Genomic DNA, 20,017 nt, shown 5'->3' with positions numbered 1-20,017 from the left:
ACACTCAAAACTGCTTAAAGAGAATCTTCTCATGCTGAGAATCCTGAATCATCATCACAGGAAGACAAAATATTGCATCAAAGGATTATGCCAAGCAAACATATTGAATGGGAGGAACGTTAGCACAGCATTTATGAAAGCAGTTCAAAACAAATGCCTCTACTCAACCTAATACAGTGTTTTCAATGTTAACTCATCATCAGTGGATTTCTTTTTATTTTTTATTTTATTTATTTATTTATTTATTTTACAAAGCAGCTTTATTAATCTTCCACTTTTATAAATGTTTCTTTACCTCATTAAAAACACAATATAATGTCAGAGCATATGAAATGAAAGCTGTAGATAGGTCTTCTGATCCTAAAATCTTTTTCCTCTAACATTCCCAAGTGTTCCAGCAAGGCCTGAAGAGCGATGGGAAAAGCCTTTTAGGGAACCCCAGAGTAGAAGTCTAAATTTCTTTAGAACTCCTATGTGGTGAGGTGGGGAAGACGAGTAGGGTAGGTCAATTGGAACTGCCTCAAGACTACCTCAAGACACTTTTAGTAACTAACATAGGCACCATCTGATGTGCTACTTTCCCATTCACCTCCCAAGCCTAATCTATTTCTGTGGGGGTGGAAGGGCAGCATTTTGGATTAGTAATACATTGGCTGACAGTTGGACACAGGGATAAAGGTGGGATGGGTGAGATTTAGAGGAAGTAAAAAATTCAAACTAACAAAATATTTGCAGCTTTGATATTTTGCTTGCTTATTGTCTGCCTATTACTGTTTGTCTGTCTTGTCATATTTTCCAGATTTAAGATATGTGAGCAGCGCTGGATTAATGCAGGGGCTTTAGGTGCTGCAGCCCAGGGCCCCAGGCTAATGGGGGCCCCAGCACAGCTCAGGCAGGCTGCGTGCATTCCGTGGCCCCCACACCGTTCCTGGAAGCAGCCGGCTGCTGGCACATCTCTGCAGCACCTGGCGGACAGGAGGCGGTTCCACGCGCTGCCCCCACTCACAGCACCGTCTTTGCAGCTCCCAGCCAACGGGAGCTGCGGGGGAGGAACCTGCGGGTGTGGGCAGTGCATAGAGACACACTCTTCCCCTCCCCCCAGGGGAACACAGAGATGTGCCAGCAGCCGGCCACTTCCAGGAGCAGCGTGGGGCCATGGCACGCAGGCAGGCAGCATGCCTGATCCCTGCTGTGCCACCGGCTGGGAGCCGCTTGTGGTAAGCGCCTCCTGGCTGGAGCTTCCACCTCACACCTCCTCCTGCACCCCAACCCCCTGCCCCAGCTCAGAATCCCTTCCTGCACCCAAACTCCCTCCCAGACCCGCACCCCCTTCATGCACCAAACTCCCTCCCAGAGCCCGCACCCCTCACCCTCTCCTGCACTGCAACACTCTGCCCCAGCCTGGAGCCCCTCCTGCACCCAAACTCACTCCCAGAAAGACACTGATGTAACAGCTGTTTTAAGGTAAGGAGTAGGCTATTTTTAATTAAGTTAACTATATTCTACATATTAAGACTGAAATGTAACCACAGAATGGCTTTATGTTAATTAAAAGGCAAGTTTAGTATAGCGTTAATAGCCTTGATGCCATAATTGTGACCATTTTGTTTTAAATTAGGAAAAAGACTTTTACACAGGGACCCCACAATATCTAATAGCCCCAGGCCCACAAGGTAGTTAATCCAGCCCTGTATGTGAGGCAAGGACCATATCTTCCTATATAGAATACTCACAGTGTCATATTGTAGTTCTTGACTTGTGCAATTATTTTTTTAATATTCTATAATTTCCTGTTGCAACATGTTGCCAAAGAGCTTCAAAAATATGTTCATTTCTCTTTAACGAGAATACAAATTTCTACTCCAAAACTACCTGTCTTCATTTCCCAAGAACTGGAAGACATTCAATTTTGTATTTTCTTGTCGCACTCACCTGATCACACCTAAAGAACTATGTATTTGGTAATTGGCCCTAATAGTACAGAAGTTGAATTTTTATTAAATATCTGTATTTAAAGCTTTTGTTGCTATTTTAAACTACTTGCTAGTAATGTCAATGTTTTGTTTATTTTTTCAAAAGATTACTTAAAATTAAAATTATTTATAAGTCTCTACTTGTTTATATTAGTCAATTTATATGCAAAATAGGTGCTGCTACAAATATTGAATGGAAAGGTTCAAAGGCTACATCCATTTCTGCTTCATGATAACTATTTTGTCCACTGTTTGCTGTCATGTGCCGGTGACTCTCAGTCTTGTTATCTTACTAAGCAGTGAAAAATAGTTATGTCTGTGTCTCACCATACTTCTGCTAGACACAAAAGAGTATGTTGCCCACACCCCAGAGAAAGATACTACAGTATAACACACAGCCTATGTTAAACATAGAAACAAAATACATTTTCTTGAACAGAAAATCTGTATTCTAGATTTAGGTTAAGTAGTAACTGATGGAGATGTGAAAATTATAAGGTCACGCAAGCATAGTCAACTTACCTTTCTGAGCTGTCCACTTTGTAGTATTTAATATATATTGCCATGATCTACCCAATGGCTCAGTCTCCAATTCCTCATACCATTCAATGACATATCTGCTTACTTCTGAAACTGATGCTTCCCATTCCACAACCATTTGTTCATTTAAAGTAAGTGTCCTCACTGTATCAATCCATTTAAAAGCTGCAAAATAACACTTAAAAATTAACAGAAATAGATATAAACATTTTAATAGAGCAAACATCCATACTAGTGTACCAATTTAGCAATGAGAGATTCAGATTTTTATCTATAGAACCGTGTTTGATTTAGGAAAAGTCAAACAAGAAATTCAGCTTAATTGTGTAAAGCATTGTTTTATTTATTCATGTACACACACACACACACTATCTGATAACACAGCAAACAATAATGGAATTGTTACAATAAGATGTGAAAGTAGACAGGTGCATACACAAGCAGAGACATGAAGAATTGGAATATATATCCATACAGAGACCTACTTTACATTTTATTGGCTGTAGAAGAACAGAAGCGCAGGTTTTGACTTGTGATTTAATAGGAAATAAGGAATCAATAACAGAGGCCAATTAGTTCAAGACTGACAGTGAAGAAATAGGGAATAATCAACCACAGAAGAGGAACTGAGAGGAAGCCAGAGCTGGCAAAGTAGAGGGAGCAAGATGGGGTACAGGGACAAGAGATTAGATCACAACAGGGAAGTCGATGGGAGCACAGCTATAAAAAAAAAAAAGTAATATTATAGTGGATACAGAAGCGGACAAGGAGACACTCAAGATCAGAAGAGATGTGATCACATCTGCATATACAAGTCAGAAAGCACCTTGCTGTTTTCTGACCACATTGAAATTTGAATATGAGCAACATTGGGAGGTCAAAGCGGAGGGAACTCTAGTTATCTTGGCACGACAAATGAACACATGAGCAATTCAACACGATTATCTCAGTATATCTCCCTTAATCATTTCCCTGCCTCTGCAGCGGCCTCAGATTCTGGTGCACCTCAGTATCTCCCATTCTCTGTCTGTGGCGCATAATAGTTGAGCCTTCTGGGGACTGTAAAACTTTGGTCTCATTTCATTTGTTGGGTTTAGTGCGTGGGTGCTGGGTGGTGTTGGTGGCCTATAATATACAGCAGGTCAGATTATCTAATCTGGTGGTCTGGCCTTAAAATCTATGATCCTAAGAAAATGACAGAAGAGATCTATGTTTTGTTGGTGTTAATAGGCAGACAGACTGTAACAATGTAAAGACAAAGGAGAGTCAAAATAAGACTCTAAAATCATAGAGCTGCGAGGTAAAGGAGGGTTCTTGAACTACTATTTAAAACAAAGTGCAAAGAAAAACAGAACTGTCTGTTTAACATAATAAAACAGTGACTCCTATTAATGGCCTTATAAACAGGAAGCACTATTGCGAATAGGAAAATATATGACAAGCTGAAGTACAATGACATACCAATGCTTTAATACATTCTCTTCCATACCAGAGCATGCTGTTCCATTAGTCTATTGCACTTTTGTTAAATAAAGTAGTGAAACTAGACAATCCTGTACCGATATAGTGATGAGCTAGATGACTTAAAAGAAAACGAGGAGTACTTGTGGCACCTTGGAGACTAAAATTTATTTGGGCATAAGCTTTCGTGGGCTAAAACCCACTTCATCGGATGCATGCAGTGGAAAATACAGTGGGAAGATACATACACACACACAAAGAACATGAAAAAAATAGGTGTTGCCATACCAACTGTAACGAGACCAATTAATTAAGGTGGACTATTATCAGCAGGAGAAAAAAAAACTTTTATAGTGATAATCAGGATGGCCCATTTCAAACAGTTGACAAAAAGGTTTTTTTTCTCCTGCTGATAATAGCCCACCTTAATTAATTGGTCTCATTACAGTTGGTATGGCAACACCCATTTTTTTATGTTGTCTCTGTGTGTGTGTGTGTGTGTGTGTGTATCTATCTATCTATCTTCCTACTGTATTTTCCACTGCATGCATCCGATGAAGTGGGTTTTAGCCCACGAAAGCTTATACCCAAATAAATTTGTTAGTCTCTAAGGTGCCACAAGTACTCCTTGTTGGGTTTTTTTGCTGATACAGACTAACACGGCTACCACTCTAGATGACTTAATAGGTCTTCTCCACCTGTAGAATCTAGGACAAAAAAATCTCTACCACAATTTCACTTTCACTGCAACAGTACTTAAGACAGGCAAAATGAATTATCACATGGATACAGAAAAGGTTATTTCAGTGATCCAAGAGAATATCTACCACACCATTTTATAAAACGTACTTTTTTCACCAACAGATGGAATTCTTAGAGTAGCCTCAGGAGATTCTCCAACAGAGTTATATGCAACAAGAGATATCACATAGGCTTCCCCCGTTAAAAGGAGCATGGCCATCTTGTCAGAGGTGTTGTGCGTCATTTTAAAAGAATCATTGTTTTCTGGATAGTACTGTATTTTGTAGCCAAGTAGACACTCAGAAGATGGAAATTCTTTTAACACCTATTAAAAAAATTAATAAAAAGTTGCGTGTATTTTATAATACCGATTCTATAATCGAAAGCACATTTAATAAGTATATAAAAAATGAATACTGGACACATTGCCAGGACTCCAGAATTTTTCCCTTCTCTACCTCTGGATTATTTTCATGCAAACATATTTCAGTTTTTCAGTAATCTGTTTTCCAGTTTTCCTCATTTGATTACTCAAAAAAGAGATTCCTGAAAAATATTTGGTGAGGTCAACATCCAGAATGTTCTTCCAACTACTTCATAACAGAAATTCTACAAACAATTTGAAATGTTTGAGCATGCCAGAGGGTATATTGGATTACTTTCTGGAGAATTAACTATGTTGCATTCTAAAAACGGATTTTATTGGATTCTAATAAATGTAAAAGCTTAAAAAGTCTGTTAAAATTACAATTGATCAGATAATAGCAGCTGAAAATATTTATACAATGAATATTACTGTTTTTCCATCAAATTTCTTCAAGGAATTCAGTTTTTGGAATATGTTGTTCAACTGAAAACTGCAATACCCAAATTATTCATTTTTCTTGCATTTGACCACTCAAATTAAAATATTTTTAATCACTATTTCAATCAAGATTCTAAAAGCACAATGTTACCATTTAGTTCTTATCTCCAACATGGTCAAGTGGTGATAATTTAATCAAGGAGGTTTCAAAACTGCAAATTAGAATAGAACTGTGAGAAATTATATTAACTAACATTGACGATCATGGCTTAGCAGTCAGTTTTTCCAGATCACGTTGAATATGATGTTGATGGGAACACTGAGCCTTGGGGTGGCTCTGGGGGATCAGATTGTTGCTTTGGTGGGTGTGCATGAAAACTCTGTGGGCATGGGAGGCAGTTACACTTTGTGTAAAATTAATATGGCTAATATAATGTTATGGAGGTTAAACTATATAGAAGGAATGTGCATTTTCCCAGGACGTGTGGAGTGCCTATTGGAGAAGGGGTAAAAGAAATGCAAACAAAACATGGTACTTAATTAAAATCCTATTAGGGCTCCAAAAGGGGCCACAATAGGTTGTGCTTTCCTTTTCAGATCTCTGTGTGTTTTGGAGCAGGAGATGAAAGTGGAAAGTCATCAGAACTCTGGTGGAAGTAAAATGTTTCCCTTTTAAGACAGTGTCTGAGCTGTTAACAGCTTTGGATCCAAAAGCAAGCTAGTAAGCCTCTGTGTAAATGCAAATTACCTAGCTGATGGGCACAAAGGAGCTGCAAATAATGAATACATCTGGTCAGCAAACAAACTACTAGAAGACTCAGATTATAGTCCTCCAGGAAAGGGAGGTGAAAAAACAAGTCAAGCCTGAAAATAAGGGGGACAGGTTAACCTTAAGGGGTGTGTGGGTGGGGGAGATGGGAACAGGGAATGGGGGTAAGGAAATTGGAATCATGTTTTGCTAAAGGGGGAGATGGGAACAGGGAATGGGGGTAAGGAAATAGGAATCATGTTTGCTAAGGGCAGGAATGGGAACAGGGACACAGGTGTAAGGCTCTGTGGTGTCAGAGCTGGGAAGGAGGATACCAAGGAAGGGAACTGGAATCATGCTTGCTGGAAGTTCACCCCAATAAACATCGAATTGTTTGCACCTTTGGACTTCGGGTATTGTTGCTCTCTGTTCATGCAAGAAGGACCAGGGAAGTAAGTGGGTGAAGGAATAAGCCCCCTAACAGATGTCAGCAGGGTCATAGAGTAAATCCTGACTGCAAAGTTGTAATCAACATCATGTTAGTTAACAGAAAACTTCTGTAGGTTCTGTTCTAGCTTTGTATGGAGTTCATCTGAGCCAGACTTGACAGACCTTTATTTCCTATAACACAGATGACAAAATGCAATTTCTACTGGAAAAGGCAGTTCGGATTTTAACATCATGGGTGTACATACCTTCCACATAAGATGCACATATCTATTTGCAGCTGAAGGTGAAGGTTCAATTACTCTCCACAAATCCACTTTTCTTGAGGGAGCTATTAAAACAAACAATAAAAAGTAGAAAACTTGCTGTTACTTTTTAAAGGTTAACAGCAGTGTTGAACTTTTTTTTTCTTTACTGACCCTTGTATACCTTCTCTCTATGTTGCTATCAGTCTCTTATTTCCATTCTTTATGGTCATTTCTCTCTTCTTTCCTAGCTCTATATTTTTATTTCTTTTAAACAATCCCCTTTTTTCTCCTCCATTCTATATTCCTCACTTTTCAGATCTCTCTATCCTTTTCAGTTTGTCTCCTGTTCTGACCTCCCTCTTCTAGTCATCTTTAATTAAATGTATTTGTTTTCATAATTTCAAAGCCAAACTATGACATCACCCAACTGAAAATATGCTGAAAATAGTCTGCTAGTATTAACTTCTGTGCCAAAAGATTCAAAATTAATCCTGTGAAAAACTATGTTGTAAACCATTAGCCTGCCTTGTTGTTCTGTTTTTCCTATTTTCTCTTCACTCCATTCACTCCAGATTTCTGATCCAACACAAACACATTGAATGGCAATAGCATACTCTGTAAAATCCCATAGATGCGTAAGATTAAATGATGTTCTTCTTTTATTTTGATTCATGGTGAAAACAACTGTTACCTAAAAGTGAAAACATGAACACGAAATATGTTGTCTTTATTAACAAAAAAAAAAAAAAAAAACCTCAGCAGATGGTTTATCTGCTTAAAAACCTCCAAGACCATATCCATCATGCCTCCCAGATCACCCATCCAGTATGAATAAAAGGGAAAGCTACTTATCTTGTAAATAGTGCTTGTGTGTGTAGCATCCTCATTTCCGGATATTTGCAATTGTTCCACAAGATCGGCACCAGCTTTTAAGGTTACATTTTACCCTTAATGGCAGTAGTAACGGAGTAGACAGCTTGAGCTAGGCTCTCTGTTGGCCACTGCGCCCTACCCTCTCTGAAGCATCAGTACTGTCCTACAACTGTTTCAGTCATCTCCAACTGCATGGGAACCAAAGGTCCCAGCAATAAGACAATCTAAAGATGATCAACATATGATCAAAATATCTGCACCAATGAAGACAGAAAAAGCATGCACCAAGAGAAACTCCCCCTGAAAAATTATCCTCCAAACTCTGAAGGGAAACAAGTAGATGAGTGGCAGTAATGATTACTTCGAAGAAGAAGAATTATATGGTTTATAATTTTCACCTACTCTAAAGAGGTCATCAGAAGAAGAATCTCAGTCCAGGAAAGCAGGGAAGTGCCATGATTGTCCCAAAACAAAAATGAGAGCAAAGCTAAAACATGCAGTAACCACAAGGCCGACACCAACAGTGGGAACAGGGTGGATTTTTTTTTTTAAATGTATACTAAAAAGGGGTAAGATAACCTCTTAAATCAACATTGAAGATACTGAAGTGTGACAATCAATCAATAAGGAAAGGGGGGAACCACTCAAGTCTCAGCCAATTGAAAAAGAGAAATGCATAAAAAACTTTTGGGGTGGGAGTGGGGAGTTTGGCTACCTCTACGTTGGAGACAAGCTTCAGAGTATGGAGAGTCTGAAATCAAAATTCCCACCTGGAGGCCAAATCCAAGAAATAATGCTTTGTAAATGTGGGGAGAGAGGACCAGAAATCTACGATGGCACCCCTGGTGGCTGCCTTGTCTCTTATTAAGTGAGCCTTGATATGGCTTCTTCCTTTCAGCTCAGCCAAATCATAGCAATACAAAATACAATCAGACATCCCTGAAATGGTCTCCAAAACAAAGAGTTTTATGCATTGTCATAAATATAAAGGGAAGGGTAAACACTTTTAAAATCCCTCCTGGCCAGAGGAAAAACCCTTTCACCTGTAAAGGGTTAAGAAGCTAAGATAACCTCACTGGCACCTGACCACAATGACCAATGAGGAGACCAGATACTTTCAAAGCTTGAGGGGGGGAGAAACAAAGGGTCTGGGTCTGTCTGTGTGATGCTTTTGCCGGGGACAGAACAGGAATGGAGTCTTATAACTTAGTAAGTATTCTAGCTAGATATGCGTTAGATTCTGTTTGTTTAAATGGCTGAGAAAATAAGCTGTGCTGAATGGAATGGATATGCCTGTTTTTGTGTCTTTTTGTAACTTAAGGTTTTGCCTAGAGGGATTCTCTATGTTTTGAATCTAATTACCCTGTCAGGTATGTACCACCCTGATTTTACAGAGGTGATTCTTTTTTACTTTTTCTTCTATTAAAATTCTTCTTTGAAGAAACTGAATGCTTTTTTCATTGTTCTTAAGATCCAAGGGTTTGGGTCTGTGGTCATCTATGCAAATTGGTGAGGATTTTTATCAAACCTTCCCCAGAAAAAACGGGGTAAGATTTTGGAGGATTTTGGGGGAAAAGACATTTCCAAACGAACTCTTTCCTAATAATAATAATACCGGTGTTAGATGTTTGGTGGTGGCAGCGAAAGTCCAAGGGCAAAGGGTAAAATAGTTTGTACCCTGGGGAAGTTTTAACCTAAGCTGGTAAAAGTAAGCTTTGGAAGTTTTCATGCAGGTCCCCACATCTGTACCCTAGTGTTCAGAGTGGGGAAGGAACCTTGACATGCATCTTCTAAAAATTTGAATTCACTCCAGTTAGAACCCCAAAGACTTAACACTGAGCATATGAAAAAGCGCTTCCTGGGGAAGGACATGTGATTATAGGAAGAATGTTGGATGATAGGCTCATTAACAGGTGGAACTTCAACACTACCTTGGAGAAGAACGTCAGTTAAGTCTGCAGTCCCATCTTATTCTTATAAAATCTAGTTAAGGTAGATCCATCAGTAGGGCATGATGCTCACTCATTGTGCAGACTGAAGCCATTGCAGCCAGGAAAATGACCTTCCACGTAAGAGACTTAAACTCACAGGAACTGGGTGCCTCAAAGAGCTTTCTTTTGTCAGCTCTCTCAGGACCAATTCATAACCCTGTGACAAAAGGGTTTGCTTTTTTTTAAATGAAAGGTTTTAAAAGTATCAAGCCATGCAGAGACCTTCAGCTAGTTTGTGATAGGCTCAAATAGCTGCTAAATGTATCTGGAGTTATTTTTATAAGTTGGACTCAGACAGGTGGACAAGCTATTTTTGTGAAGGGAAAGCAGAGGAGCCCACAGCGAACCATTTCCACTTACAATTGTAGATCAGATGGATTGTGAGATGCCAGGAAGACATAAGCCACCTTCTAGAACACACTGCTTACACATTTTTATCCTGCCAGAAGCCAGGCTGTCAGAGAAACATCTCCTACATTTGTTCTAATCTAATCTTGAGTGAACATAATTATTTTATTTGCCAGAAAACAATAGGAAGAAAAACATGTTTCATTGTTGGACTGACTGAGGGTACCTCCACTGAATTTATCCTAGGACAAGTAAGGAGTAGGATGGGCACTGAGACAGAAGGGCAAGAACAATTTACCCTTGACAGTGAAACAGAAGGTCTTATCCATCTCTATTTTCTAAAATTCCAATATCATGCATGCTTATATTACATTTGAGTAAATATTAGTTATTATTAGTGATCTTACATCCTTGCCTTTTGTCATCAGCATTTAAAAGGATCAACATTTATGTCAGTGACAAATGATCTAATATTCTGAAAATAATGATGTAACTTACCGAAGTATTTGAATTTGTATTTCTGTATCGAAGACGACAATTTAAATCTAGTAATGCTGGATCAGGTTTGTCCCACGTTATGTTAAGTAATTGCTTTACACCAGCAATTTTTTCTACTGAAACTATCTTAGGAGGCTTAGTTTTCACTGGAATTAAGAAAAAAAAGCTCTCATACTTTTAAATAGAAAAACATTCTACAACTTGACTTCAATTAAAAGTTTAGAATAGCTTGAGTATGTAAATTCTAGGAAGAGTTCCTTTATTATTCTAAACAACGTTAGTTGTAACCTACTTGCACATATCAATGCATATCACATATATACCAACTGTAATTATGAAAAACTACATATAGGACAGAGATTACATACACAGCTAACTATACTGTTTGTAGACTAATTTCTTTCATATGTAAATGTATTGAATTATTGTTTCTATTTATAATGTGAGTACCACATTCTCCTCTCAAAGGCAGAGGACAGAGAAAACAACAGAGCTGCAACTGAGTCCTATCCGGAGAAATAAGGGAGAACTCAGCTGGAAGACAGTTCGGGGCGACAGGAGTTTGAGGGAAGGGTGGCAGAACTGGAATGGGCAAGTATTGAGAGGAGAGACTAGGCTAAACAACTGCTGCTGATGTAGTGGTAGGTGTCACAGCTGGGAAGTATCCACTGAGGAGGTTGTACCTGTTTTCCTCAGTGTGATCACTTCACAGACAGAATTTTCACATGAACAAAACTGAACTGTAATTGTCAAGAGTCTTTATGTAGACATAAAAATGTGAACTCCATCCTATTCATATTCTATCCTAGCTAAGCTATGGCAAAGCATAACAGAGGAAGAAGTGGAATCAGGCATGATGGAGGGAGGAAGAGGTACACAACATAATGTTATGGTTGCTTGGTTTTGTATGATATGCATAATGGACTTATTTATTTTAAATGATTCACTAGAAGAATGGCACAGTGGAGTGAGCAATGTAGGGATTCTGGGAAAAGATAAAGCCATTTGTTTACTTAGAGCCAAATCCTAAAATCCTTTTGGATGCTGAATAGCACTTCAAATCATCCAATTTAAGTCAAAGTGCTACTTAATATGCCAGATAGTTGAAGAATCTGACCTTCATTTACTAATCCGTAAAAAAAAAAAAAAAAAATCAGTAATTCACACTAGTTCTTACAGTCATTAGTAAATAAATGTACTGCATTACGTATACAACACTGGAAGGGCGTTTAATCACACATTGGTAATGCACTAATGAGGGTAAAGTTTTTCAATACTGATCTATTGCAATATGCTGAAAGAATTGATATGGAAAGGCAAGGAAGCACAACCATAATCAAAAACCTCTTTCAATGAGAGACATACAAGTCTTAAAACAGTTGATGAGCTCTCACCGGACAAATCTGAACATCAGAGAACCACAGTGTTATTTGACACAACTGACGGTTCCTGTTCAGGAGACACTTAACTTAGGGAAGTGTTGAGGTGATTGTGTAGGCAATGTAATAAGAGTCAGACTGACATAGTCTGCATGTATCAGATTATGAAAAGAGCTTTTGCCAATATGATAATCTCTTCAAATATATAAATACATTTTACGTACTACTTACAGTATATATTACACTTTAAGAGGGAACAGCAAGGTAATGTACTTTGATTAATAAAATTTTGTAAATGTTCAAACTAATGCAGATTCAGTTCTGGATTTTGGGTGGAGGATGCATGGGAAGGGTTTGTTTCTTCTTTAAATAGCATGTTCTTGCTGTCAATCCAAGAACACAACTGCTTTGACTCTGCTTTCCCACTGAATCATCCATAGAGCCCCGCGCAGATACAAAATTTGTATCTACATCCAATCTGCAAAAATGATCCATGGATATAAAGCAGATTTGCAAGGTTCTAATCATCCACAGTAATGTATTCCACTGCTAATTTTTTAATGGTAGAGGTGCAAAACCAAAGTAAGAGGAAAAAGGTGGCGCTTTTTGAGGTATTTCTTTTATATAGGCCAGAATTTTCAAAAATAAGACCTAAACTTTGGTTCGTAAATCCACATTGAGGCACTCCAATAAGCAGCATGATTTTGAAAAGTGCTGAGCACCCAGGATCTACCATTAATTCCAATCTCCTGGATAAGGGTCTCTTTCTCTGCTACTTCTCCTCTGTGCTTGTGCCCTCAAACCAGCAGTCCAACTGTGGACTGCAGACCAAGGCTGAAATCTGACATGTATATCCCCTTGTGCTGTTCCCCTTTCTCCTCCAGGAACACCCCCAGTTGGTAGTGCTGATCCCCTCATGAGGAGCACAATTACTAAAATGAGGACATTTCTGGAAGGGAGAGGTAGCAATACATGCAGGGGCAGATGCCTAGGAGTATAACTTAGGGAAAGTATAGTCAGGGGGGTTAATAATGTGGAGAAGGGATACAGAGGGGCAGATATTGTAGTCTTAGCCAATAAATCAGCTGTGGTCCTGCAGAGTGGGGCACATTTGTGGGGAGGGGCAGCTATATAAGGGTAGAGAAGAAGGGAATATCTGTTTATAAACTTTAAGGAGGTTTATTGGCTTAAGAAGCTGTCAGAAGACACAGCAAAATCAGTGGAAGGCAGCTCCAGATGGGATGTTAGGGCAAATCATACACCAATACAGGTGCGTATTGAGGACTCACTCAAATCAGTGCAATGCAACCAACTGAAGAACAATTATTCAAGTGCTAAGACAAAAAAGTATGCTGTATCCTCAATTTGATATTCTATTTTTATTTTTTGTTTTAATGCTTTTCACTTGATTTTTATAAGAAAGTTATTCTGTATAATTAAATGTCAGCATGGTTTTATTTGATCTCTTTTGTTATGTAGTATTTTATCTAAGTATTTTACAAAAGTAGTTACCTATTTTATTCATATTTATAGGAACACAATCAGATATGCCTACACCCAAGACATTTTCAGCTTTCACCTGACAACAATCATCTTCAGCAAATGGAATATATGGGGGGAAAAACGAACATGATCCATTGTTGCTTTGACAGGTATCCTCTTGAAATGCATCCATCAAATTTTGATCCCTGTCATCACAAAAAACAAAGAAAATTTAATTTTCAACCCTTTCTTAAATCAAGGACAACTAAAAGAGTTAATGGGCTTAGTTTTAATTAGAGAGACAAGGTGGGTGAGGTGGTAATATTTATTGGACCAACTTCTATTTGAGAGAGAAAGAAGCTTTCGAGACCTGAAGAAGTGCTTTGTGTAAGCTCAAAAGCTTGTCTCTCTTGTCAACAGAAGTTGGTTGATATTACCTCACCAACCTTGTCTCTCTAATATCCTGGGACCAACCCCACTTCATAAAATGTTAGATTCAATTAGCAATTATAGTTTAAAACAAATATTTACTAAATTCCATACAACAAGCTATGTTCTTCTAGTGAACTTCTCTTAAAGGAAGCTTAACTACCAATAAATGCCATTCCCTCAATGTATTGCCCCTGCAAATCCATACTGTAGGATTTTGTTCAAGTCTTAGAACCATTTAAAAGCTGTTAACTGTTAAGGAGGCATATGTGCAGCCAGCACAAATCCAAACAGATGTAACTGCAGTGAAAATAACAACATTCAAGGAGCAGCAGTGAACAGAAGAATCAATTTAAGGGGGAATCCCTGAGCCTTGTTAATACCAGGTTAAAATCCCAAGCAGGAATATTGCAGATAGATGTACACATGTAACACCCCTCTTGAAAAGCATTTCATAGCAGGATGCATGAACACAGAAGCATCCTCCATAAGAAAAAGGCAAGAAGCAATGAACTACCACATACATTTCAAATGTGGAAAAAGACAAGCCCGACTGTACCAGTGACAAGATATTCCCTGGAAGTAGGAAACAGAGACTTTTTGAAAGAGTTTGTTCCATTTCAGCATACACTTTCCTCATAGATGGTGTGTGTTGTGAGACTAACAAAACCTGTTTCATTTCATCTGACCATAAACAAAATTCTTCATCAACTACAATGCCTCTCAGTCTACCCACTTCCTCTCTCCCAGTCCCAGTCTCCTTGCCCAGCCAGTACCAGTCTTCCCCACCACCTCCACCAGTTCCTTCTGACCAGACCAGGCTTGTTGTCCTAATCTACTCCTTTCCCTCCCACCAGGTCCAGCTCTTGTCCCCTCTGCATTTAAGTGAAGTGGCTTCCTCCTCCATGCTGCCTGGGTACCAGCAAGGGAGTCTTTGAGAGCACAGAAGAGAAAGGCTCACTGCCCTTCATTCTGGTGTCCAGTCCCACTTTGGCCCAGAGTGGACAGGAGCAGCAACTACACGTCCAGCTTTGCACTCCTGGGTTGAAGAAGGTTGCATCACTGTGTGAGGGTAACGCAGGCACAGCCCAGTTAGGCCAATGGGAGCTGTGAGGGAGGTGCCTGCAGGTGGTGGGAGGGCGCTCAGAGCCCCCTGGACACCCCTCCACCTAGGATCCAGAGGAACATGTCACTGCTTCCTGGGAGCTGCCTGAGGTAAGCGCCACCTGGATCCCTCACCCCAACCCTCAGCATAACCCTGAGCTCCCTCCCACCTCCAAACTCCCTCCCAGAGCCTGCACCCTGCACTCCCATCCACACCCCAAATCCCTGCCCCAGCCCCTTCCCCCATCCTGAACCCCTCATTCCTAGCCCCACCCCAGAACCCACACCCCCAGCCTCAGGCAAGAGCCCACACTCCAAATCCCTCAGCCCCACTCACAGCCTGGAGCCTGCACCCTCAGCCAGAGCTCTCACCCCCTCCCACACCTCAACCCCCTGCCCCAGCCCAGAGCCCCCTCTCACACTCTTCAGCCCCATTCTAGAGCCCACGCACCCAGCCAGAGCCCTCACCCCCTCCTGCATCCCAACCCCCTGCCCCAGCGCAAGGGTGTAGGAGAGCAAGTGATGAAGGGGAGGTCGAGTGAGTGGGGGCAAGGCCTCAGAGAAAGGGCAGGGCAGGGGGTGGGGCAAGTTTCTTTCTCAGTTTTCTGCTATTAGAAAGTTGGCAACCCTAAATCCAGTAACAAGTGAGCTGGTGAAACATGCTCAGTCACTTTGTGGGGATAGTGCATGTGCAGTCTGGTCAGCACCAGGAGCTGTGCGGGGATGGAGCGTACTTGGTGAGGATGGACTATTCAAAGATTTTAGCTGCTAACCTCTAACATGTGTATTGAGACTGTGTAAACTGAGATTTTTCAAATCCTTATAATTTGGTCACATTTGGCAGATTTTCACAGGAACAGCAAAAAGTCACATCCCTAATACTATTGTCATCCCTTCTGCCAAATTTTGAGTCCCTGCCCAAAGCGTTGGGACACCAGAGAATCTCAAAGAAAATGACACTAGAATTCTTTTAACATTGCAAAACAATTTATTTTTTCCTAACCTAGTTTTCAGAAAAGGCTGAAATGTTTTCACTGAAATTTTTCATAAAAGATAAAACAATAATAATCAGCCCAAGGCAGACAACTAAATTTCAGCCCAAATGGTTAAAGTTTGTCAAAGTTAGGAGCAACTGAAAATAGGGTATTATGTAAAGTGTTGGGCAACCTTAGTAACAGGTGTTCCTATTAATCCTGCTTATTATATGTTTTCATTAAAATTTTCAGGAAAAAAAAATCCCAAATCTATCAACACAAAAGCTGGATTTGATGTCAAGGCTGCAAATACAAGAGAAAGGGTGAAATGTCAGGACTGCTTAGAGAAAGCAGATTATTAGGTAAGAAATAATGATTGGTGTCCCTCTATACAAAACCTGAAATTAACAGCCTCAATAGCAGTATCCAGTGCTGGGGGGTGGGGGGCGGGAATTGGCCTAGCTAGCCAAGAAGAAAACAAAGGATGGGCTGGTCAGGATGCAGGGCTGGCTCTACGTTTTTTGCCGCCCCGAGCAGGCAAAAATAAATAAATAAATAAATAAAACCTGACAAATACACTGCCGCTGGAGAGAACAGGAACATCAGAGGGAGCTGCCGCCGAATTGCTGCCGACGGCAAGACTCGAGCTAGAAGAGTCGCTGCTGAATTGCCGCCACAGGAAACAACGGAGAGGAGCTGCCGCTGAACTGATTGCCAATGGAGCTGCTGCCGGAGTGCCGGCCCTTCAGCAGCGCCGCCCCAGGCACCAGCTTGCTTAGCTGGTGCCTAGAGCTGGCCCTGCATATATGGTAAATGCCAGTGTTACCCAGGGTTTTCAGAACCCACAGCAGGGGCAACTGAACTATTTCACTTCAGGCGGTGTCAAGAATAAATCAATGGGAACACAGCGATTCCATCTGATAAAAGATTAAAGCAAGTAAGTATGCTCTATCTAAAACTCCAGTTTATTAGATTCTAGTATACAGACAGAAGCACTAGATTTAGAACATTCCAGATATTTACCTCAACTCTGGAACGGTATTGAGTAATTAACAGCAGGTAAGCCAGGGCAGTTGCTTACCCACCAGGGAGATAAGGTGTCAGGAAAAATATCTCTCAAGATGGCTTCAGAGAATTGCTCCAAAGTACACTGTATTAGCTAACCTTTTAAAACTAACTTTTACAAAAACACAGGTCATAATGACCCCCTACTAAGTCATTACTTTTTTAAACTTTCAATAAACATTTAATATCAGAGGAGCCGAGACTCAAGGTCTTCCAACCACCAAGATTTTCAGTCTCACTTCTTTACTTTTCTTTCCCCTCTTCCCATTCTGCTTAGCAGAAACTGCCAGTTAGTTTTGACCTTGCAACTAGAAGCCTGCTTTCCAATTAACCCTTAACTATGTGGTGTTCTATTTTCTTAATTCATGGTGGCTGAATGCATATAATATAGTTGCAATTGTCTTAATTATATTCTGGGGTACACACCCCCCTCAAATCCAAGGTAACACCAGCAGAAGACTTTTGCTTTTTTTCCTGTCCATCTTTTGGTAGGAGGAATTATATCCACTACACCTGGGTTGGCAGAGAGGTAGGCGAAAAATGTACCTAGTATTGACCAATAATTTTTTCCATCTTTGTACTTACAGTAAGATCCCCCTGTTATTTGCTTAAGTATGGCAGCTAATACTGAAGTTAGGCTTGTCAGCAATTTCCTGCAATTTTTTTTTTCTTCTGGTTTTAAGGACTCTATTTACTGACCTGAAATCCTATGTAATATAATGAGTGACAGAGATGACAACATCCTGCCACATCCCTGGGAGACCGTATTGAATTAAGTTTAAGTATCTTTGGAGTACATTGTATTAAATGAATTGTGTATGTATTACTGTGAGCCAGGATTGTGTGTAACCTTTCTAGAGTGGAGATGTGATAGATGTGAGGCCTGTAAGTTTAAAAGACAAGCAAAAATGGACTTTTGGGACAACAAGTGTTCAGTGGATTTCCTGGGGAATACTTAGAAAGAAGTTAATGCAAATTCCTAATCTCTGATTATTCAAAAAAACAGCCTTTTGGAGTTACACCCTGATGAGATGGTGATTGGTTGCTGTTTACTTGTTCACAGAGACTGGAAATTAAAGGCTGTAGCTGTATAAAGGATTGGCTGAACTGCCCAGAGGTAAGACAACTATGAACTTATAACCACAAAGAAAACCCAGCTGTGGGTTTTGAAGGACTGACACCTACCAAAGCCTGAGGTAGGAGTTAGGGGTGACCTTTGGTAAGGTTTTTAGTATGCATACAGGTTATTTATTGTTTTTCATGTTTCCTCTGTAACACTTTCACCTTAAGAATAAACGTGCTTGCTTTTATAGATTGGTTTAACTTATAACTGCGAGCAATACTCTGGAGAGATAGCAAAGTGCAGATGCTAATGTTTTAGGCAGTCTGGCTTGCTCAGGATATCATAGCTTAGGAAGGGAACTGTGCCGCTTTAAAGATTGCCCAATAAGGAGGTACTGAGATGAAGGTCTCCGTTCTAGAAAGGTGATGGCTAGAAGCCAGAAACCTAAAGCACGTGATGGACCATGGAGGGGGAATAATGGTACAATTGCTCTGAAACTGTAACATAACCTTTCTTCTATCAGTTGTTAAAAATGATCTCTAGTGGTTTTTCAGTTTTCTCTGCTAATTCTTTACACTTATATCATCCACCTCTGCTCTTTCATTCAGTTTATCGAGGAATTGTTTCACTACTCTCATCAATCCTTTCAACAGAATTCTCCAGACACTCACTGTGAACTGCACTTCTCATTAAAAAAAAATTATATTATATATATAAGCTGCTGTCAATGTCTGTTGCTTCCACGTCCTCTATAAAGTGGTTTCTTTACTTATTTAGTAGTGATCCTACCCATTCTTCTGTTTTTCTCTTAATCTCAAACTTTTTGATTACTAGAGACCGCAATATTAACAGCATAAAAACTGACTTTTGCTACACCAATGCAATTATCACTGAAGCCAAAAGAAGTTATATGTGCATATCTGAAGGCAGAATTAAGTCTATTGTATTTAATTTTCCAACCATTTGTATTTATCTAACATAAAATATTAAAACATAGTTGCAGATTTACCAAAGCAAGTATAAAACGGAATACTAGGAGATTTATATTCGTACTGCATTTATCCTTGATGCCAGCAGTTTTGTTCTTTCATCATTCTACTCAAATCTGCATTTACATTGGATATGTTGATGTTCATTTCTCAGCAACCTCAATTCCAGTTTGAACAGATAGGGTTAGGGCATGGAAATATATTGCATAATGAATACCAGCAAACTGGTAATAATAAATGCATAAACACATATGAAAGACTGCAGAGGAACAATAGGCAGCACTGTTTCATTAGCTGTGCAAAGTGCTAAGAACTAGATAGTTCTGAATTCCAAATTTAGCTTTGCCATTGATTTAATGTGTGCTCTCGTCAAGCCATTTTACCCTTCTGTGTGTTTGCCTATTTTAGGATAGGATAATACTTGACAATCTACCTCCCGGCTGTGTTGAGGGTTAATTAATGTTTTACAGCAGCCTGAAAATGTAAAGTGTGTATTAATGCCAAGTACTGTTACTGCAAATTAAATATGTACAGTTAGTTTAGACTTCAATCATTCCAAAACTTTCTTATGAGAAAGGTATTAGATACTTACTGAATATTAACCTGAGCATATTTTGTTTTTTTAAGATAGGTAACTTTTCTTGCAGTCCATCTGTGAACACAACAGCCATCATAAAAATAAATGCAGGTAATATTTTTTGTCTTGTCTGCAGAGACTGTAAAATGAAATAAAAACAAGAATTCATCTTCAGGAAAATATCATGTTGTTATAGTACATTTAATTTTTTTTTAGTACTTCTAGTCTTCTGTAGATAACTTTTCTTGTCTTAAACTAATGGATTTCCTTCTTTAGTTGAAC

At 39.5% G+C, this 20,017-nt stretch overlaps 1 protein-coding gene across 1 annotated transcript in view; it reads right to left on the bottom strand.

Annotated features, from left to right (window-relative positions):
• Positions 1-20,017, bottom strand: part of IL31RA (interleukin 31 receptor A) — a 70,409-nt gene that overhangs the window by 20,946 nt on the left and 29,446 nt on the right. The window contains 6 exon segments of the mRNA XM_077817246.1: positions 2,496-2,678; positions 4,824-5,040; positions 6,964-7,046; positions 7,489-7,654; positions 10,674-10,819; positions 13,565-13,645. Coding sequence (XP_077673372.1) covers positions 2,496-2,678; positions 4,824-5,040; positions 6,964-7,046; positions 7,489-7,654; positions 10,674-10,819; positions 13,565-13,645 — 876 coding nt within the window.

This window comes from Eretmochelys imbricata, chromosome 5 (assembly GCF_965152235.1).
Source record: "Eretmochelys imbricata isolate rEreImb1 chromosome 5, rEreImb1.hap1, whole genome shotgun sequence".
Classification (NCBI taxonomy): Eukaryota; Metazoa; Chordata; order Testudines; family Cheloniidae; genus Eretmochelys; species Eretmochelys imbricata.
Note: the sequence above shows the minus strand (reverse complement) of the source record. Positions and strands in the feature narration are given on the sequence as shown.